Source organism: Rhamphochromis sp. 'chilingali' (assembly GCF_963969265.1).
Source record: "Rhamphochromis sp. 'chilingali' genome assembly, chromosome: 19".
Classification (NCBI taxonomy): domain Eukaryota; kingdom Metazoa; phylum Chordata; class Actinopteri; order Cichliformes; family Cichlidae; genus Rhamphochromis; species Rhamphochromis sp. 'chilingali'.
In genome coordinates, this window is record NC_137946.1 from 8,751,815 (window position 1) to 8,775,371 (window position 23,557).

General features: G+C 40.8%; 1 protein-coding gene across 7 annotated transcripts in view; it reads right to left on the minus strand.

The window, feature by feature from the left end:
• The window catches only part of msi2b (musashi RNA-binding protein 2b), a 285,592-nt gene that overhangs the window by 4,434 nt on the left and 257,601 nt on the right, over positions 1–23,557 (minus strand). For 2 of the 7 annotated variants that reach the window (XM_080866570.1, XM_080866571.1), the window contains exons 11-14: positions 18,056–18,175; positions 8,733–8,912; positions 4,480–4,634; positions 1,174–1,244 (exon numbers count right to left, since the gene is read on the minus strand). In XM_080866570.1, coding sequence (XP_080722696.1) covers positions 1,203–1,244; positions 4,480–4,634; positions 8,733–8,912; positions 18,056–18,175 — 497 coding nt within the window. In that variant the 3' untranslated portion in view covers positions 1,174–1,202. The remainder of the gene's footprint in view (positions 1–1,173; positions 1,245–4,479; positions 4,635–8,732; positions 8,913–18,055; positions 18,176–23,557) is intronic. The other 5 variants (XM_080866572.1, XM_080866573.1, XM_080866575.1 and 2 more) reach the window with 5 other exon arrangements.

Consider the following 23,557-nt stretch of genomic DNA (forward strand, 5'->3'; position numbering starts at 1 on the left):
ATACTGACCTGCCACTTTATTAGATATATCTGCTCATACCAGTTACTGGCCAATCACATGCCAGTAGCTGATTGGTTAGATGGAATTAAACCGACAGCAGCAGAAGACCACATTGCCTGCCACTCCTGTCAGATAAGAACAGGAAACTGAGGCTACAGTTTGCACGGGGTCACCAACCTCAAAAGTGGGAAAAAACTGGGAAAAAAACAATTTCATTCTGATGGTAGAGCCAGAATGTGGTGGAAACTACATGAAAGCATTGCTCTATTCTGCCTTGTATCAACATTTCAGGCTACTGGTTGTGGTGTGACGGTGATATTTTTTGCCAACTTTGGGCCTACTGAGCACTGTTTAAATGCTACAGCCTAGCCTACTGTTACTGATCTGACCTATCCCCTTTGACCACAATATACCCATGCTCGTTATCCTCGTTGACGTACCTAATAAAGTGGCAGGTGTGGTATATCGTGCTGTGGACTCTTGTACTAAGTTTAAAAACGTATACAAAAATACATTTTATGCACATCAAACATCTACAAGTATCTGTAGGGCAGACAAGGTTTTATATATGACATTGTGGCTGTACATATGAGGGACAGTGTTAGCAAAAAGAAGGTCATGTAGTAATAAGCAATTCCCTTCCTCAAAGATTCTTCCTACACCTCGGCTGCTTGTTAGTGAAAGATTTTGCAGTTTCGATTTTAAAAGTTGTGAAAGAATTGTAATGAGAGTCCTGTCCTTGGACAGCCAGAGCTTAGGTCAAAAACACTTTAAACTGTGACATCCCCTCTGGTTGAATAGCAAGACATGTGATTTTTCTACACAGACATGTGACTATTTTAGGATGGAAACATTTCAAAATGTCAAAAAGAAGGAGGAAAGAAAAACTGAAGAACCGGTAGTACGTGTGTGGGTAACCGATATGAAGCTTTCCTTCATAAACAATCACAAAATGATTAAAATTCTCGTAATGTCTGCTAATCTTCTGTCCTTTTTATCAGTTGTATTTATTAGTTTTTGGAGAAAGACCTCAAACAAACCACCTCGCCATACTCACACGTTACTACCAGCTCTGTGTTTCCCCAAAGAGAGGTGAAGGAACAACGATTAATGCGATGAACACATAGTACAGATAGATACTGATAGAAATGCACAGTAAATAAAATGCAATACCTCTGATGAGATGGCAACCGGCCACCTGTTCAATGGTATCCATTTGTAAAAGCTGTCGCAATCAACGGGCCCTAAAAGTGTACAGTTAGTGCTTTTGTCAGTATGCATTTCAAAGAGAGAAAAGTGAGTATCATATCAACTTCTTTTTTTTTTCACAGCTAGCATGAATGTGAATGTTGTGATCATGTTGAGTAGCAGAGCAGGAGAATACTGAAATATCAAACCAACTCTTTTAACACTCTTGCAAAAAGAATAATTGCAACATTACAACAGGAAGAAAAAGCCACGTAATGCTAAAAGATATTAAAAACAGTTAGATATGCTCTGTACAGTAAATGATTCATACTGCATTTAATAATGCAAGCTCTTATAACAATGCAGCACTCAGATTACAGGATCTAAATACAAAATATGTAATAATACACACAATCCCCATTCATGCTAACATACACAAGTGATTTCATCTGAAAGAATGCCGAGAATAGGATCATAAACAGCCTTCAGTAAGATCAGTGTGCTTCTGACTATTGAATGGCTTTTATTACTGAGGCTCACTTATCAGGACACTGTGAGCTTTCCTACTGACAGGTCTGTAAAAAATGATTGGATTCAAACACAACAGTGAAAAGGAGAGAAGCACTTTCAGCAGCGCTTGCTTGTCTTTATCACCTCAATCAGCTAATTGCGCTCTAATTGTCTTGCATAAAAAAACAGTTAAGTTCATTAAAGCTTCTTCGCAGTAGCTGTTTTCGTACTGGCTAAAGGGATTAATAAAATCAGTGGAGCGTGAGACAGAAGGACAAATCGGTGAATCTGAAGTCATCCGTGAGCTCCTGAGATATGACGATCTTATATGCGCTTGGTTCAACAGCGTTCTCGGTAAAGAAGTGAATTATGAAGCGAATTTTAGTTCTGAATCATTTCCTATTTTAATGTTCTGAATAGAGAGATCATCTCGGCTGGAGCAGGAAGTCAGAGGCCTGCTGCATCACCTCTCCTTTATTGATTCGCTGTGATTCTGAAGTGGTGATTTAGTCTAGTAGTATTATGGGCAAAAACTGACTCTCTGTAAGGGAATCGGAAGGCCCGGCTTGAATAATGTTGGTAAAATACACCGCATATTCTTCACCCACCTCTTTCATAAATCAGCTGCACTCTGCTGCTTCAATATTAATCTCATCTCTTCCGAATTTTTTGTATTTTTGTGGTGGGGGGGGGGGGGGGGGGGGTTGAAAGACTTGTTCTATTCTCTAACTCAGTAATAAACTATGGCTACAAACTGTTGCAACAAATGGAAAATAATTGTAACAAATGGCCTCATTTCCATCTGTGAACTATCTGCTGGTAAATCTGCCTTGAAAATGAGCCAGCGTGGTGTTTCATAGCAAATATTTTGCTTCCTACACTGAGACCAGCAGATTAAAGCAGATAGCCAGTGGACCTAAAGCAATTAATAATAGGGGCTTTGCTCAGGGAGGAAAAAGGCTTTAAAATGTTTTTTTTCTCTTAAGCTCTGCTTTGCGTGGATATCATAAATCAATTACGCACGGCTGCAAACATCTAAACGAGCTCTTTTACCTGTTTTGTACATTTGTGACATTATCCAATAGCAACAAGGCATTACAGCCGTATAGTGCAAGCGCCACATTCACGACATCTTCGCTAAACCGCCGCACTTAGTTCAACTGATTCAAGCGCACAACGTGATAAATCTCCTGTGGTACTTCTCAGAACATGTGTGATTTCAGAATGCAGCATAAGCCACAGTTTGCCACAAAGGCTTAGATTTAAAAAAAAGAAAAAAGCACCACAAAATACCACAACCAGAGGATCACCTAAATAAATAAAAAGATAAATATCTGTTTACTGTAGCATGAAATTCAAGTTAATGATGTGGACTATAAAGTTTGGAACGAGCGTCTTCACCCTGTAGTCTTTTCGGCGCTCGCTCGCTGTACTAATGGGCTTGTCGTTATTCCATCTCAGTTAAGCCATGCATTAATGAGCTTGTTGCGGAAAGCAGGTGTTATTTTTATAGTTTACACTGTGTCACTCAGTTCAGTCATGTAAAGCAGCACAAACATGCTCCGATGTGAACTGAAATCCTGCTGCACTTTGCTAGGGCCAGAAAATTCACACGGTAAAAAAATTTAATTACTCGGCGAGGTCGAAGGTAGACTAACGTACGAGTAAACAAAGTGCTGATTGGGTCTTCTTTCGTGGCGTTTGAGCCTTTTCCTTTATTGACAGTAAATAAGCTAAGTACATCAGATTTAACTTTGGCTCATTCAGTCTTTGGCTGCTCTCAGAAAACTGTCTTAGGAATGCTAAAAAACAGAGAGGGAGTAGTTTATGATGGGAACTGACTGCTAAGTCTCATTTATTTTGAATGTAGAAATAATCCTTGTTAAGCCATTACATATGTCTTTAGTAAACTAGCTCTTGCTAGGTTTCCACCCTGCATAGACTCAAACTGCTGCAATGTTGGGAAAACACGGGAAATAAGAGGAATGAATCTGAATGGCTAAACTTTCTTCTTAGAGTTCCTTTTAGAAGTAAAGATGTTCCTACTGGCTTTAAGATGATCTCTCCAACACTTATGATAATAGATCGGTTCACAGAGAACACGGAGTTTGAGAGCACAATTTTAATGTCTTTTTCTTCACCTTCAAAGGAAGGTGGGATTATTAGCACTCTGATGGGGAAATCCCTCACAATATTCTCTTTATTACCGTCACCTCTTCTTCCTTTGTAGTCCTAACACTTACGCACTGACTTGGCGACCAGCTGCTAACCGATCAGAGAGAAAAGTTCAACAGCATGTGGCTGAGCAAGCCTAACTGGACAAGGGCACTGGGAGACACAAAAACCTGTGTGGGAGCATCGTCCTAGCAATGGAGTGAACTCCAGCTCTGGGACAGATGGGGTTCTAAAAATAAAAGAAATTTGTTCTGGGCAGGTGATGCAGGATCTGAAGTGAGGTGATTTGTGCAACAGCTAGAGGGGAAAAACATTTGCTTTTGACACAGATAACTTACAGAGCTGCGATGGGCTTTAACACTGATGTACTACATTATTATGGGAGCCCTGAACCTGACAGCAGCAAAAATGCTTCCCTGGATATTTTCTAAGACGACAGCAGTGATTATTTTTAGTCAATTCAGTAAAAGAATAAATGCTACTTTTTATGCAAACACTGAGCTGCTTTACAGAATGTTGCAATTGAAGCCCATTTGCATTTTTTTTAACGTCTAATTTTAGTGCAGAAGAAGAAGCAGGAGGTGCAGTCGGAATTTTAGTACTTACTGTGATGCTGGGGCCAAAGCCAGAGCCAGGCTGAGGGCTAGCAGCACTGATGTAGTTGCCCACAGCTGAATCCTGGCTGCTAGGTCCATATAGGTCAGCCACAGGCCCTGGACTATTAGCGCCGGGGAAACCTCCGGGCCTTGACGGATTGGCACCTGCATACAAACACAGCGAGGAGCGGAGCAGCTCAGAAACCCCCAACAAAGATCAGTATATCCTTACTCTTGTGACTCAATGGGCAAATCGAAATCAAAAGAACGCATTACTGGATTCATACATTTGTCTTGAAGGGCTTGCTCATATTACAGGTTACTGTATTTGATGCTGCGCGTTCAATTTAATTTGTAATCGACTGAAAAATGGTGCAGGATTTTGGCTTAATTTCATACCAAACAAGCAAAATTAGGGGTGAATCCAGTATGAGATTCTAAATATAATCTACATGCTGCGTGTATTATGCACGGGAATAACATTCACTTTGTATAGTCATGCACAACACAAAACAGGCACGTTGCTAAAAATACTTCCATCATGCTAATAAACTAGTAAGGTTGCAGTGTAAATGTTGACATGCATAATGTGAAGGAGTACTTGTACAGCGACATCGGCTGTAGCTAAGTAGAGGAACAAAGGATTATGAGGATCTGAAATTTTTGGTGAGCATTCTGAGCCCCAGAATTTGAAATACTACCTTCTATTTTCTTATATGATCTACTAAGTATACCCCCCCCTCCCCCCCCCCCCAAAAAAAACCCCCCAAAACAAAATCATATAATACTTAGCACTTTTCAGCTTTTTAGTCTGCAAGAGTAACTTCCAGCATAAAATAAAATGGGTATGTCAGGCAAGAGAAGGAGGGAAACTGAGGAAATATAAAAGCCTGACCCGAGTTCGTCGGCAGGTCCAAACTTGTAGGGTGGGGGATAAAAAAGAAATACTGTACGTGACTTACCACCTTTTGCCCTGTGAGTAAGAGCAACTCAGTATAATAAAATGCCTTTAGAAAATCCATATGCCTGCTAAAGGCCAATAACACTGGCAATACAAGGAAAAACAGCCGGGGAGAAAGAAAAATGCAGTGATCTCTTAACAGCAATCTCCTTTGCTGTCAGCTTCGCATAACCCTCCATCTCACCCTTATTCACAGACAAACTGTGAAAAAAAACTGTGCAACTGCATTAAAAAGAAAAATCCTCCGACCACAGAAAATGCTCCATCTTGTGTATATATATTAGCTCATGAACCCTGTGATGCCTGAGAGGAGGTCTTTGTAGAGCATGGAAAAAGACACAGTGTGACTGCTGTGGCTCCAACGCACTGATGGAGACACGCACACACACACACGGTAAACTAACTATCATTGTCACCTTGTTTAACGTATCACCGCTCCATCTATCAAAGCCGCAACAGACAGGTTAGGTTCACTGGAAGCACCTCAAAGCATGCTTCAGATATTTATGTGTGGCACTCTAGGAAAATGAAGCCATCTCACTAAACATATATCTAGTGGAGTTGACACTGCTGTAACTGTAAGGACTTTAAACGGAGAGTTGCTAGTGCGCTTATCTTGCCCACACAGCCCCCAGTAGGCTGGCTTATTATATAATTAAGGATTTTTTTTTCCAGTTGAAATGGCAATCCTCATTTCCTGTAACTGGTGATTTTTATTGGAGTGCAGCTCACCCCTCTCTCAGTGAAAGTAATTTTTTGATGTAGAGGCTGCAGTGGTTTGTGCATTTAGCCAAAAGAACGCCAGACTCCACTGTAACGCATTTTTCTGTTATTATCTGGAATATACATCCTTTTTTCATAAAGACAAAAAAAAAAAAAGTTTGGAGAGAAAATGATCAATCTTGTGTTTGTAACAGATACGATCAGTTATTTAAAGAATTCATATCTTTAAATCTAATTTTCTGCCCTTTGAAGGGAGGAAGCTTTTAATCGGTTCTGTTCGTTTGTCTGTCTGCTCGTTAGCAATCTAGCGTCCAAAGTTTTCAAGATATCATTTTCAAATGTTGTGGGACGGTAGATACCAATAACAGCTCAAGCTGGTTCAATTTTAATGAAAATTGGTTTAAGGTTAAGGTCACACTAAATGTAAACTTTTCTTTTTTTTTTTTAAAACCCTTTATATTACCCACAATTTTTTTTATGGATCGTCTTCAAATTTTAGAACAGTATACTAGGCCTCAGAGGGCATGAGTACCTAGGTTGGCTAAGCATTTGACCTTGACCTTCATTGTTAGCACCAAGGTCAAAGTTGACCTTGAAATAAAATTTCAAGAAACCATATTGAATAATATATCTCATGAAAAAGCATGGAGAGAGATTTTTATTATTTTTTTATTATCATTTTTTTTTTACGTCCTGCAACGATGCACTTGGTGGGAGTTGCCATCTCCGGATGTTTTTGTATACTTGTGTAATTTATAAGTCAATTACATTTTTGTCAAACATTCTGATTTAATTTTATCTCCTTCAAAACACCCACAATTAAATGTCTCTGAATTTCACATAGGCTCAAGGTTGGCTGCAGATTCCAAGTCTATTCCACAGACAACGCCCACGTGCTACGACGCAATTAAGCTACGCTGACTCACTCAGGATTTGAACGTGCCCTCTCAGGTGAGACAAGCTTCAGCTTCAACAACTCAACGAATATTTCAGGGGCCATGCGTGCAGCAGAGACATATTCATTAGGTGCTGCTAAAGAGCTGAGGCAACATGACTTTTGACCTAAACACCTCTTTACTCTTTACTTAACTGCTCCAAATCGCCTATCAAATACTATAAATCAGCACGTCACTTAGCCTCACAATCGACAGACAAGGGCGATTGATGTGTACTTGCAGCGATGGGAAGAAATCAGCTCTTTCCCTCTCCTATATAGATGTTTATCCCATCAAACAGTCCACGCTGCTTAGCAAATCTATAAGAAGAAAAGTGTTTTCTCAAACAGTTAGTGCTGATGTTGCTGCCTCATGTGTACAAGCATTATCACAAAAGCCTCCAACAATTCCTTTACAACCCCACAAAGTCACATCTCTGTAATTTGTTGTCTTTAAAAGGCTCGTCTTGTGCATTTTTTTGTCTGCTAGCTGTACTAAAGGTTACACAGACAGCCTGTAGTAAATGCCAACATCTGCCGGGGGCAGCTGGCCAACACTTTAACCATTAGGGGGAAAAATCTTGCCCGCACTCATGACCTCAGCCCAAAAAGACTGACAGGACAAATCGCTTTGCTTTCTATATGTATATTTGTCTTTTTTTTTTTTTTTTTAAACAGTTATACTGTTGGGTGGAAAGACAGCCAGAGTAGTGGTTGATTGGATGATTATACACTGGGTTCCCATGATCTCATGACGATATTCCACTAAGCAGGAATTTAATGAAAGAAACACTGTCTGTAAAAACACAGTCAAAAGACCGCCATCACCATGACACACATTTGACATAAACACTTTTATTTTAAAAGTCAGCATATATTAAAAATTTCTGTCTGCTCTCAAACAAAAAATATCAGGTTGAAATTCTATTTAATTTATCTGCATAAAGCTAGCAGTTACTGAAATCGCAACATGAACTCCATTTGACTTAGTCTCATCCCTTGCTTTTTAACAGCTATGATTACATAAGAGAGAAGATCAGAAAAAAAGCACAGAAGAAGAAAATGTGCTTGTGTTGCGGAGTAATGGCTGTATTATGCAAAAAAAAGTTGTCTATTAAGTGTTCAACACTGTACAGCATTTCTACCAATTTCACACACTAATAATACGGCAATCACTCTTACACTAAGAATTCCTAAAGGGCTTGACTGAAAAAAAATGGCACTCACTCCCACACTTGCTCTCTCCTTTGCTGTTCCAAATTAACATAAACCTGAGCTCTGTCAGAGTGGCCAGTGTACTCTCAGACATCATCAGTAGTTATTTGGTTCACATGCAAATGAAGGATTACATTCTGTATATGTCGACCCCCTTATGTGCAAGCAGGGGCTGGAACATAACTTCACAAAGGAACAAAAGATCTACATTAAAAACTGGAGAAAAAAAAAGGAGGAAGAACATGCAATACTACTTTGTCAGCAAGACATTTTTTAATCATCATTTTTCAAAGGGATTTTTTTTCCTCAACAAAAGTAAGAGAAAATATGTATATGTGTATAAAAAAGATTAGATCATCTGCATGGAAAAATGTCATGAATCAAACTGAAAAGTCCAAAATGTGGATGAGATAGATGCTCAGATACAAACCTGGGTTCTTAAATTGATCCGGGCTGTGTAGGTGCTGTAGGGGGGAGTTGCAGGCGGAGGTGGCATGCTCACTGTGCAGCATCTGAGCCGCTTGGGGCCCCAGGGAGCCATAGTCAGCAAAGGAGCAGGGCCCCCCCCTCTGGTCACTGGGCGCAGAGTAAAACCCATAATCGGGGAGGCCTGGGAGATACAGTATAGGGTGGGGAGGGGGAGGGGAGGGGACTCCATCATTGTGGAAATCAACTTGTTCATTGTCATAGTCAAAGTGTCCAGATTGATAAGCATAGCTCGATGGTGCTTTACACCATTTTAAGGTCACATCCTTATATTTTGTCTGCTTTAGTTGGCCCTCCCTGCCCTCCCTCCCCAGCAGCTCCTGCCATGTGGCCAGACCCCCTGGCATATGGTCCGTGTTTGCTATGTTCAGCTATATTGTATATACACTAACTTGAAAATAATGGACGTATAAAATAATTCCATGAAAGGATATAATTAAAAACTGCTCATTAACTTAATTGAAATGGACCAAAAGCAATAAATACAAAATACACAGTAAGGCCACAGCTTTGCATAACTGACCTGTCCCAGTGTTTGTTTGCAAGCATTAATGAGTGAGCTAAAAAAATAAATTTAAAAAAATCTAAGAATCAGGTCAAAGCAGGTCAATACATTTCTCATTTCAAACCGACAGTTCTTACTTGACGTACCTGGAGGAAGCTTTTGTCATTTAAATGAAAAGAAACACAGAGCGCACTGATCAATAATTAATTTAAACCCCTCGTTTTTTTTTGGACCAATAAAAACTGATAAGCTTTTTATGTGAATGAGATACAGACACGTTCATGTTTATTGATGATAAGAATTCTCAAGTGTACTAAGTACTCTGAGCACGTCTTAGATTGGCCTCTTCGAATTCTTTCTTTGACACAGATGGTGGATTATCAACAGTTTAGAAAATGTCATTCAGCAATAAGTCGTGCTGACATTTATTGCTTGTTCTCTTAATCTGTGGCAAGCTGCTCATATAAAGAGTGCAATTAAAAGAAACTGCTCCTTCTCACACCTCTTTGATAAGAGAGTTAATCTACTCAGGGACTGAGATTGGTGACACCGGCTTTTCCATGCTGGGTTTCCCCTGCTGTGTGTTTGTTTTTTTATTTGGGTCCTGGAGCGAATAGCCATTCAAAGCCACTTCACCTCTACCCATTCAGAGTGAGACAGTCCACTTCTGCCAAATGGAAAGTAAGCACCAGCCATGTTTCTCCCCGCCAATGCTTTTTAGCACTCTGATCTCACCACTTGTGGGCTGTCTGCCCACTCATCAAATTATAGGCTCCAAATAGGGCAGGCTTCCCACGTACGTCACATAAAGCCTGACACATTGAACAAAGCTCAAGAAGCAATCATTCCATTTACTTCACTTAGAAAAATGTCACTGAAAATTGATTGGCCTTGCTAATGAGGAAAAGCTGGATCAATGGAATAATTATAATGGGGAAAAAACATTGACAATAGCACAAACCACGTTATTAGGGATTCATAAGGAATCCATTCCAAATATATCACCAGTTTAAAACGGTGCAAACTCGCCTTGTGAGTGTACAATAAAAAAAAAGTCACTTTCATACGATATAAAACCGACAATAAAGGCAGCTGAAAATGAACCATATTGTAATCAGTGTGATCTTGTCAAGTAGCAGCATTAGGAAGGTGTAGATGACATGCACACTCTCGAGTAGATGTAGGTGATTTGCTGGATTTAGGTTGATAATTACTGTTATTATTGTTTAGACAAAACTGACATTAAACTACGGTATTAGGGCTACTGAAGCAAAAATAGTATTAAAAGCAATCAGCTGAAGTGGGTGCATCTTTAAACCTGTGGTCAGGGTTGACATGAAAAATAACGAGAAGCCTTTAATTTGAGGTGAGGTTCCAACCCAGTGAGACCCTTTGTGTCTTTCTAAACAACTTTCCTACTTACCCAGAAAACTAAAGTTTTATGTGAACAGAAGACTTTTTTTGCTCACTGGGAAGAAAATTTGTTCAAACGTGACAACTGCAACCACCAGTTGCAGCCAGAGGTCTTAAAATGATGTTGGATGATACTCAAAGAAGCTCACGACAACAATAAATGGAAAACTGCAACACAACAGGCCAAAAAACATACAACAATCAACTGGGTTGAGGATCAGATGCAGATCCATACAGTTTATCATTCATTAAAAAAAGAAGAAGAAAAAACCCAAACACATGCCAAGGACAATAAACACCAATCTTATGCAATTTAGCCTTTAAAAGTATCAATTACCACAAACTGGGCAGGGCTCGGTTAGAGAAAAATAAGGGAATAAGGCGCTGCAAATACTGGCAAATAAAATCTGAAACATTTAGAGCTCGAGGTTGGTGAGGGAGGCTCAGGTAGGAAACTGGCTTTGTTTGGCACAGGAGCACAACAGAGACACAAACATGCAGGCCCACACTCGCAAAGCCATATATTTTCATCAGTGGCTATCTGATCTGTTATGCAGGACGAGAATGGGCAGAGTGTGCCCACAGCTGCATGAGTATCACCGATCATATCGCTGTGCCTCAGACCGTCCCACTATTAATATTCACACAATCTATCCAGAACAATGGGCCTTTCTTGGACTCCTTTTTTCCACTGGCCACTAATTGGATGTAATTACTCATCTACAAAACAAATGAGCGTGTTGAGGTTGCCTTGGAGACTATATCAGGGGACCCAGCAGTGCGAATCGTTCGCAGGGCTTCATTTATACTGATAATTATCTCCCCTGCCCCCACCCTCCTTCCCTTCTGCCCTCAGTGACCAAAACCGGCTGTGAGGCGATAGAGAGGGGAGTGTCTTGCAGTCATCTGTTACTGACATCATTGGGGTGGCTCTCTTTAAGTGGATAAATGCCCTGTTCTCAGTCCCACTTTGCCAGGTGACTGCCTTTAAGGAGGAATCACAAACCTTGAAAGTAGTCTTCTTTTTTTTCCCACAAGTTGGAAAATAAAAGAACCCCTTAATCAGACTGATGATAAAATATGGCCTCGTGGGTCTTCAGGATGTGAAAAGGTTTACCAGGAGTCTTTGTCGAGTTTGGGATCATTCTCATTTTAAAACCAGAGGAAAACACTTTGTCCACATCTTCTACTGTGCAAGGGTTCGCTAAAAGGCCTCTGTTTGGAATTCTGATCGTCACCAAAATATTGACTTTTCATGTGCAAGAAGCTTTGAATATACATGAACATATCTGTTATTTACGCAGTCAACAAATACCAGGCATCGGGGAATATAAAAATCTATCACCAAGTTCTGCAAATAGAAATTTTCATGCAGCCACTCCTCCCTTTCCCTTGCGGCACCAGCAAGATTCCTCGGTGGCCATCAAACCACATCACTCTGCAGAAGATGTCAATAAACCTGACATGCTGCTTCTCAAATTAGCTTTGAATTTTAGAGCTACCATAATTAGCTTTTCCATTTTCACCAATGTCATTTAAAAATAGCGTGAAAGAAACTAACAGCTCTTTTGCTGTCTAGCCTTGCTTTCACTTTCCATTTGAAATAATCTTTTCTGAATGAATGGCTGAGTAATTAACAGCACTAGACACCCTTTTCAGAGAGCACAGACATTTCATAAATAATACATATTTAATGTCTTGTCATTTTGTGTTCAGAGAAGCTTGGCTAATGAATTTTAACAGATGATTTCTTCTTGCATTTACTCACCCATACTGAGGCCTCTGTTTTCTTTACTTTTCATTTTATGCCTGCTCTTGCCTTTTCTTGCCACTCGTTCCCGTAACGGGCAAACTCAACAGAGATATGGATTTACCTTGGGGAACGACTTGTGGAAAGTGCCAAGCGCCAAGAGAAAGTGTGAGCGCAGAATCACGGGCAAAACAATGTGCAACAGAGAAAGAAATCCGCTTGCAATAATTTGCAGCAGCAAAGCCCAGACAGGCCATGCTAAATGATTTTAATGCAGATTTTAACCTGTGAGGGATCGGGTCTGGTTGGGACTGAGAAAGGGCGCTCGGTTATCGACAGTCGGCGCAGATTATCCCATCGTGAGCAGTCCCAGAGCTGACAGCGCTGGCCTTTTGGCTAAACACATTTTTTTCAAACATGTCTGGTCAGGCTTAAGTGGTCTGAAGAAATCTAAGACTCTCTGTGAGTGAAATCTGAGCGCGATGCTGGCTACGTCTAATGGTCATTTAGACACAGAGGGAAGAATATATGAATAAATCAAAGAGGAACCGACTCTTAGAGCAATGCTTACTCAGAGATTGTACGTTAATGGGTTGCTAAATCTCACATCCATTTATTTCACGTGTTATTGTTAGGGTGGAAAAGACTGCAGATGCTACTTTTGTCTGCTCCCTCGTTCACAAAGGACCATCACAGCAGGGTCGCATGTCTGAGTTTGCAGTTTTACTCCGGATGCCCTTACCAACACAACTCTAAGGGGATTTTTGTCTCTGACTGGAAGTAAACCAGCAACCTTTCATTTGCACATGAACATGTAAACCACTACAGTATGTAGCCACACAGTGTGGAGAAAACTATGCGCTTCTTTTTGCAAAGTAAGCATTCTGCAGTGTTCTGCAATAACCACATAATGCACTATCGTATCGAACACATACTATATTTCTAAGCTGAAGTCACAGAACTGACAGCAAAATACCTTCCTAGCATTAAGTTTTCTTTGAAGAGTGTGTTATGTATGCAGCCCCTGGAGGGCAGAGCGGTGATGTCCCCGAAGGCCTGTGCCTGTAACCTCAGAGCATCTGCTCCCCACAGCTGTGAACCACCGCTTTGTGGTGGAGGTGCAAAGGGACGCTTTGCCCTCCCCGATGTGTCAAATCTTTCCCTGGGCCTTAGACAAAAACCCGAGCAGGATGGGCTTGGCATGCCTGCTCATGTTATTTTGCAGCAAATACATGTAAAGTGCTTCTGGCCTCAGAGCTGAGCTCTGCAGATTAGCATCTGGGACAAATGGACCCATGCTCACTAAGAGCCAGACTGATTAAGCCTCGTGCACATAGCCAGTCCTACTCTCCTCTCAGGCACTGCAGAAGATCACAGAGCTTGTTGGGAGGAAATTGATAATAATCTTAACTTGGAAATGACTGTCACTTTTCCTTTCTTTTAATCGCTGGGAAATAAAAGAGGTGGAAGGAGAAGTGAGATGAGAAAACGTGAGATCAGAACAAAGAAGAGGAGCAGCTAACTGAGGGGAGGAATGGGTTTTAAATGATGTGACGACTATCCTAAATCCCAATAAAACTGGCAGGGCCACCTCTGCAATTTATACTGCAGCACAATTTATTCATAGGGCTGGCCACAGCCACTCTATTTCAGTTTCGAGCACCTGAGTCAAGTCAGACATACTGTACATAGCAAGTACCCAGACCTGTAAATGCAGTTAGATGTGCTTTGTGTACACTGCAGGTAGAGCAGAGATCTGAGACTGACATTTGAGCTTCTCAGAAAGCTCAGAGGGACTCAGGAAAACACTCAACCAGAGTACACTGGGACCTTTGAAGTTCCCTGGACTGTCAGAACCATCTGCATCAGTTGCATTTTCTCAGTTTTCATCTGACAGCGCACAGGAGATTTCACATAAGTCTACTTTAAAATGGAGAAAGAGTACCACAATGAGGAGGAAAGAAGACCTTAAAAAGAATGGCTAAATTACTAACTTTCTCCACGTGTTTTATTTGTTAGATATCCATTTATAATATTCAGAGTGATGTTCTCAGCGTGCATTTCAATGGTCAGGTTGTTGTTGACATGTATGTCTAATTTTTACCATTCAGTTCCCCAATAAACTACCTGTCGGTCTCAATAACTGTGGCAACAATGGCTCTTTTTCTCTATTTACTGGTTTGTTCTTCACATACACAGCAGAGGTTAAAGTGTACGTGTTTAAAATACAGGCAAATAAGTAATTTCCTCAATGTTAGCCTTAATATACAGATGCTCAGCCTTTCCAACTGCTACAATACGACTGCCTTTTAAAACCTCCACTGGCACCCAGTCATAGCTTGATACCAGCCTAAAAATCCAAGTATGGACTGGCACCTTTCCACCTCCAGGCAATGGTAAACTCTGTCAAGTAGCCACATCTCTCTGATCTACCTCTCGCCTGAAGCTAGTTTCTCAAACGTCCCCAAAAACACACATCAAGACTACCCCTCAAGCGTTGTTGCACTTGAGAGGTGCAAGATACTACCTGATGGGGATCAGAGTAGCAAAAAAAACCACCTCTTCAAATGCACACCAAACACCAACCTTTTGCAAAAAAAACCATTTGGAATTACACCAATCACCGCTTTTGCTTTTTATTAGCCTGTCTGAGTAGTAACCGTTAACTCTGTGTTTTATTTTCCCCCCCTGCTGACTGGCAGTTTTTATTGCCTGGAAACAGGCAAGAAAGGTAGTGCAGTAGTGTTAAAATATATAGTGCAAAAAAAATAAGATTAAGCAATAAAACACATGGTAATAGATCAAAGAAAAAGTGGCACAGGCCCACTTAGCTGTGTCTATGGTTTCCTGCAGGAAGCAGGCCACTGCCATCCAAAATACACCTTGTCATCAGCAGTGGTCTGTCGCACAGAGAGAGGTCAGCATGCTGTCATTCTGTCTGCTGAGCACTGGGAGTCGGGCGAAAGTGCCCTCTGTCACTGATGGAAAATGTCTTCCTCATTTTCACAACACTCTCTTTGTGTATCGCTGCCAATCTCCAAACAAGCCTCGACCTACACAAAAAGCTTTCCTGTAGCATTCCACTTATATCTCGTGATTATCAAGTGTGCATTTTTACTTTTATTTAAAGCCTGTGGCATCCGGTTCAGGTGAAATATCATCGCCAATTCTTCTCTCCTCCTGGGTCAAAGTCCACAAGCACATATATAATATGTGGTGCTCTATGGAAACTGTAGGTGGAGTCAAAGCACATGGAATCCACATGTACGTCTGCACTAAACGTGGAGAATTTAGCAAAAATGAAAGCAAGAGCATTGCTATTCCTGGACTGACACCCCGGGCCGAGCGTGCTGCAAATTAAATGTTACGACGGGATGGAGATGCAGCAACGTTCCCAGATGACACAAACAGAGAGGAAGGTCAAGTCTAAACAACCTGTGTCCTCTGTTTGGTTTGTGTCTGCGCAGAGAGGAGAGCACTCCATGTATTATTCCACGCTGCGTGTTAATGGCGTCATCTTGAGGACTTCTAATAAATCATTTGCGACTCAAAGCCACGAGATGGAGAGCTGCTCTCGTTGGATCGTCAAGAGGCATTTGTTAAGTTTTTCTCCCGAGAACAGAGCGGATACTAAATGGCAACAATAAAACAGAATACAGCTGTTTTAGATCTGCTGACATTTTATGAGCTCAGTCAAATTATGCTCATATTCCACATTTTGCTGCTGTTATTATTGTTGTTCCATTTTCTGCTTTTCAGACACATTCTGCCATTTTTCTAAAGAGTTCTCCTTAAACTGTCTCGTGGCTGTTTAAGTACTCTAAAACAGGCCCATGATGTCACTGTTTTTCACTCTGACACCCCTCCCCCTTCGCCCCTGTTCATAATCATTTACTTGTCTCCCTTCCATTTGCAGCTGTCAGAATTAAACTGTACATAATAGCTGCCATCACGTCTCTTGCTTCCTGGCTGCTGCTAACCCCAAATCAACATTCCTGCTTCTTAGTGATGTTCATTGCAATTGTTGGTTAAGTTCTTTGTTTTCAAAATACAAAATCAAATAGCTTGATGTGAGAGAAAGAGCATCTGATTGGCTTCCAGTGTTCCCTCTGTTGATTTGAATTAAGTTCAAATGAGAAGAAGAGCGTGAGCTTGCTTGTCTGCATTCGTGTGTGCGTGCGTGCAGGTAGTGTGCGCCCGTACTGTAGCTGTCAGTGTGCTCATGTGCAATAGTGTGCATTTCACATCACAGCACATGTCATTAAACACCAATTGTCTCCTGACTTTATATCTGTAAGCCACTGCACAAACCAGGCAACATCTGAGTTACAATTAAAACACATTTGCTCCAACAAGCTTCAAATAGTATGTCTGATTAGGAAAGACAGTTTTTCCTCACTGCCTGGAGGCTGTGTGTTCAGTCAGGGGAGCTATTATTGACAGCTATTGAATGATCTACAGTTGTAAGGGTGGGGGAAAAAACAGGATGTCTAAATGAAGCCGACAAGTTGATCAATGCTGTTTAAGACAGAAAGAAACTTGCATCCTGTTTTTTTGGTACAAATCTCTTGGCAGATATTCATCTGCTTGCGAATGGGGTGTGTGCTGTCAGAACGCTTTCCTCGAGTGCGTGTGTACTTAAAGTTGATCTCTACAAGCAGGCAGCTAAAGCACCGACTAATCTTTCCAATTTCCCTATTAAACGTCTGTATTTACAGATATAGAGCAACACAGGATAAGCTGACGTTCGTAAAGAACCGACACAACGGTGATCACAAAGGCACCCGAGGTTCACGGTGCTTTGATGATCAGGTTGTAAGAAAAGTGTCTGGGAGCAAAAATGACTGCCATTACTGTACTCCACTGCTTTCTCCTCATTTATTTCTTTTAAGAGACAATCCACCATTAGACCAAACATTACGCAACTTAGTTTAACCTAAATGACAAATATCTGGACGAGGCAAAGGAAAATGTCCATTCGGGTAGTTTAATACTGAGACAAACTGGAAATTCATTACCTAGCTTCATGGGTTACAATATTCTCAATTTTTGAATCTGAAAATATTTATAGACATACTCTCAGAAGAAGATATTAAGGAAAGACTTTTTTTATTTGCCCTAAGCTGCTTTAAGATCAGATTTTCTTGCATGTGTAACCATTTCTTATTAATGCTAAAACCCTGAGAGCTTCGAGTACAGATGTTTTAGACCGCGGATCGCCTCTTCATTAAGGTTTTGCTTCAGAAATTTCCTCCTGGGAAGACTTTTACTGTCTCAAAAGTAAACAGAGCTATGTTATCATACATGAGCGGAATTCATATTAAAATTTGTCGTGCTTTGTCATCAGCCCTTAAAAATCTTCCAGATGAGAGAATTGGAATTAAAGCTGCCGGTTCATGTTTTAGAGGGATCTGGAGCGGCTAGGGCTATGTCTGAAAGGATGTGTATGTAGATATTTTGGATCAAATATGTATGTGAGCCTAAATTCAAAATGTTGCCAAGTGTGTTGGGGGCTGAGGGAACTATGTCTATGGGGAGAAGCAGAGCAGGAGAAGTTGAAGAGAGCAGCAGCCACACAGAACATGGACAGAGCGTTTACCTGGCCCTGTGCTCTGTGGGTACGCCAAGTAGCCGCCTCTTCCACGGGCCCCCCTACCTGAGCCACGCGCTGCCGCTACTGCCGCCGCCGCCACCGGTCCATATGCTGTCGCTGGGAAGCCTGCAGGCACATATACACACACATATACACACGCACATCACTTCGTGCACAGAGATGAGTACCTCCCAAAGCTGCAGGAGAATGTTGATACCAGTGCTGAGCTACAGGATAAAACTATAGCTTTCACAGACAGGGGCTCGTGTTAGGTCGACATCTGTCAGCAGTCTCCTACAGAACACAGAGTGAGATTCAAAACCCCGCAGACCTGCTCGATCCACACACACAGAAACAAAACGATAGCCACGAGCAACTCACGGAATAAAACGAGCTGGGAAAAAATAGAGACACATAGGTCAGCTCTGTCAAATCCAACCTGGCACGTGAGAAGGTTGAGATTTTAAACAAATCACCTAGTAACTCAAATAAACAATCTCCAAATTGTTTCGTATACACAACATTTGATTTCTATGTATTCAAAATGTCATGTTTAGCAATATAATCCACATCCTCTTACTGTAAAGACTATATCTTTGGACTCATACAGAAAAATATGCTGATGACGATACATGTAAGAATGAATATATGAAAAATGTATGACTTCAAACTATATAAAGGTACATTTCTGCAAATGTGTAGGACTGTATTCAGCTACAGCACAAACCCGTGTAAGATCTCTGATTACATTAGTGGAAGAATTTGGCTCTGGGGGTGTTTATGTCACATGCTTTGGATGAAAGATTATAGCCACTTCTGAGCTGCATAGACATGGGCATAATGGCCCTACCTCTGGGGACCATCCCTGCATTTTTTTCGGGAGTGCTCCCAATTACAGTGAGTGTCTATGGAATCAGAATAATCCACTGTAATGCAGTCCACATTTTGATTTTTGATTTTTTTTGTCTGGCTATTCAGGTGGAACATATGTAGCAGAGAAAAACATTTCCCACAATCAGACGAAGGCATCTCTTGGATGATTTGTCACTCAGAGATTTCCATCTGTGAGCTTATGTGAAGACTGAAGAAGTCTTTTGTGTTTGTTTATTCTCATGTAAATACTTTACTGATGTAAACATTTATACCCCGACGCTGAGATTCTTTAAGCTTGCCACTTTAAACCACATCTACAGCATACACTCACTCAGAAATCAGGCAGTTTGTGATACACTAATAAAATCAAGGCTTTAATTCCATGCAAATATAAATCCACTTTTAAAGGGTCTGATTATTCCAACAAATATCAGCCTAATAATCAGACTGTAATTAAGCCAACACAGTATCTGTGAATTGTAATTACATTGTTGGCCTTAATGAACACAGTAGCTAGAGGTGGCTGACAGAGACTAGTCCATGCCCAGGGCTTGGGCTCTCAGCACAGGAATGGCATGTCATTAGTATGGGTGATGAGATTCCTCACTCTGGGCTCAACACCTTCTATGCCTAATCAGCCTCCTAAAATTATCTCCACAGGAAATGCTTTCCTCACTAGCAAAGAAATGATCTCCAAATTCCCTCAATTGGATTTTTTCTTGATTTTTCCCCCCCTCCTTTAGTTGATATGTGTGCATGTGTGTTTTTTGTGTGTTCTGGCTATATTCTGGAGACTGTGGTTTAGACATTACAAAATGGCACAAGATACCTCAGAGGATTATTTTTTTTTAATGCTGTAGAGGTGAGAGGAGCACCAGCGGGTGACCTATTTTCCGAGCCAGCCTTGTACTGCTATTCCACGAAGAGGGACTCACACAAAAGACTGATGAGACAGAGGGAGGGATGGGGGGGAGGTGAGAGGGCAGGGTCAGATGAGCTGCAGCCAAAGAGAAAAACACATAGCTTTTCATCAGCCGCCCGAGAAGGAGGTAATTCACAACTCTGTCGACACAATATGACCATGAATGTGCGAGTTGGGTGTGAGGTGCCATCATGCTGCGACTGGTAGGCAGGTGAAGAAGAAAAAGAAATGCCACTTTTCCCCCGACTATCTAACAGCTCAGGAGAGAATAACAGACTGAGGTAGCATGGTGAAAGGAGAAAAAGGACACACAAAAGACAACAAAAAAGGCAACTTAAATCCACCCCGCCTACGCTACTGCAGCCGCAGCACACCTGAAAACGACTCCAAGAGCTAATCTCCGCCTCTGAAGCTATGCTAATGACGGCCATGCACCCCTGAATTTCCACTTACAATGTCCCTCATGGTTGATGTGCACAACAGTGCACTCTCCACCTCTTTCTCTCTCGCTCCCTTTTTCCTAAGTGCTGAATCTATCTTCCCCTCACTGCCATTGTCATGACACCCCCAATAGACCCACTGGCTTGGAAGTTAGTTGCGGGCAAAGTTGTGGTGAGAGATTAACTTTGCAGGATTAGGTGGGTTAATTAATAGATGGCTGCTGCTCATTGTTTTGTGCTCACGCTGTAAGAAGCCACCCAAGAGAAGCGCTGCAGCATTAAATCAATTTCATGGCCCTTTTATTACTGAGGAGATAAAGCCAATATTTAGCTTTCTATTCTTCACAATTATTGGGCCCCTGCTTTGCCACTTGAGTGGCTGCGCTTGGCTGGGGACAAGGACACATCTGTTTATGAGCTGTGGAGGCCCGGGGGCCTTGGTGTCCGGACTCCAGGGAACTGTCCTCAGCTTTCGCTCCTCACAGAAATTCAGCCTTCCTCGAGAATGCTTCGTCGAGAAGGAAGAAAGATTAGACCTAAAGAAAGATGAGGACTTTCAAAACTGCCAGACGCTGGCTCTTGCTAAACAAAAGGATTGCATGGTCTCAAATATTTATATGTACAACTACAGTTTGTCAAAACTCCTTAGTTATTATTCTCTGTAGTAATGCTAACTTAAAGTCTTACCTGACCATGCAAGTCTTTCCTTTAGAACTTTCACATTAACTTCTAATAATTTCTTCTGCTTGAACTGCCACCATGATATACAGCATGTAAACATATCATTCACTGCATAAAATGAACTTTTGGTTAAAGGAACTCAGTAAACAGAATACCATATCAAATACGTCACATCATTGGATCTATGCTGAAGGTGCAAAACGTGGATCCAGAGCACTATACTTTACTACTTTATGTCTATGAAGTGGCATTTTTCTTGGGTGCACGGCAGCTCCTCTTCTAGCTGCACCTGTATTTTGTGAGTCTCTGTGAAGTTGACTGTACTGAAGTAGGTGGAGAGGCGCAGTAGGGGCAGTGTCAGCGGTGATCAAACCGCACAGTGCAATTTTTCTGTCAAGGATTTCTGGGATTTTTGCTTGTTGGAGTCTGGGTCAACAGTTTTGTTTTTTCTATTACAAACTGTCAAAGCCCTTTAACAGTAATATGATATCCAGCAAAGGAGAAAAAAATTAGGAGAAGTGGTTAGTAAAATTAATTCTCGCCACTTCTAAAAACACTGATGTGCCTCTTTTTGCCTGATGTTGCCATGTTTTCAAGCTAACCCTAAGTCAGTTGATTCATGCTGACTCTTAAATATCGATCTATTCAGACAATACTCTTTTTTCGACTTGATCTCAACTTAACCAATGCGCCATTTCTGATACATCTCTGCAGATCTTTTCTGGCACACTGCCTTTCTTGCCACAGACTCACTTTCTGAACCCATTACTCAGAGAACGTCACAATGAAAAGTTGTTGCATTATGCATCAATAAGGTCCTATTTATGTCCTACTAGTCTGACAACAGCTTGACTGATGTTAATGTAATCTGCACTGTTCTTTGGCCCAAAACTGCCAGCAGCAGCTCCCCTGTCATTGACAAAGCAGCTCCATCAGTCACAGAGCACTCTCCTCATTTCTCCTATAAGAAGAGTGTCAACTGACTAATGCACAGGAGGAACCCAGGGACGGAGGATGCTTCTATGGATATGGATCAAATATGCTCAAACTTTAAAATCTTTATGAAACTGAAAACTATTAAAACCAACAACACTATAACTTAATTTTTAAGTGGAAATCTAAAATGCTGTCAATACAATATATAAACATGGTCTCTTTAGAAAGTGTTAGTATTGCTCTGCATCAGTGTTTTCAAGATTTTAACATTAAATTTGGGATTAGACAAGCAGCTAACCAGGATTAGCTCGCTGGCTAGCAGACTTTTTATGCTAAGATGCTTAACACAGTAGCTTGGTTCGACAAAAGGGGCCGGCGAACAAGGCTTTCAGCCTGCTACAGCCGATTTCGGAGGGCAGACAGAAGGAGTAAGACAGATGAACAGCGAAGAGCGCTGATGAGTGAGACAGATGAACCGAGAATACCAGCACACATCAGTAGAAGACAAAGAGAGGAAAGGACAAAGATAATGAGAAATAGAGGGAGACATAAGGCCAGGACTCTGGTGTGCCATTCATTTTCATGGAATTCTGGTTTGAAAAAACCCCCATAAATCTCCTCATTTAGGTAAATACAGAAACAGAGCAATAAAATGACACATTTGATTTTGTTAGTGTTAATAAAGTGAAGGTTTAACAAGAAAAAAAATCTCATGCAAATTAAAAAAAACAATCTTCCTTTTCAAAATATTCAATTATTGATTAATTGCCACTTAAGAAGGCCAAAAATACATTACATTATATACATTAAAATACAATATATGTCTTAACAGTAGTTTTAGTAATGTATGGATTGCATCATTTTAAAATGCAGTAAATTGCCTGGTGTGAACCACCTGTATGCTTTAACTCTCCTTCCGTGCTGCACATCTCTGATAAATTGCTGCATTAATTTTAAGGCCAAAACCAACTTTTACAAACAGGTACGAGAGCGCAGACTATCATTAGCATCACAGTGGATTCCTTTTTCACACATCGGGTTTAAACAAGTAGGAAAACCTTAAATTTATGGAATTCACATAGTAGTATAGACTACCTTTTTGGTAGTGCTTCAATAACCATGAGGTTGATGAGTGATAGCTGATAAGTTACACACCCACACACATTTATCAAGTTAACGCTGGTAGAACACACTTTGTATGGTTGAAAGGTTAAAAAACAGCTTGAAAAAACATTCCCCTCTAAGGTACGAGGCCAGGACTGAAAATGATTTAAAAAGCAGCCAATATTCAAAGAACAACTTTGAAACAACTTCAAAAAGCCTGCAGAGCACTAAAAAAGGAAAAACTAGATGAAAGTATGGCCTTTCTAATCCAAAATATAAAGAAATTATGGGTCGCTTCAAAGTTCAAGGAAATCTTACAAATAAATCAAAATATTAAGTTGCATTAAGGACATGTTCATAATTCAAACAGAGGTGAAGAAGTAACAACCCAGAAAACAAGAGGCTAAATAATTATAAAACAATAATAATATATTAAATAAATAATAAGAATAAATTTAAAAAATAGCTGAAAGCAGCAATTTTCATCTGCACTTTAATCTAAAATTGATCTGCTGTAAAGTTGGGTGAAATTTAGGAGAATATTTCTACATT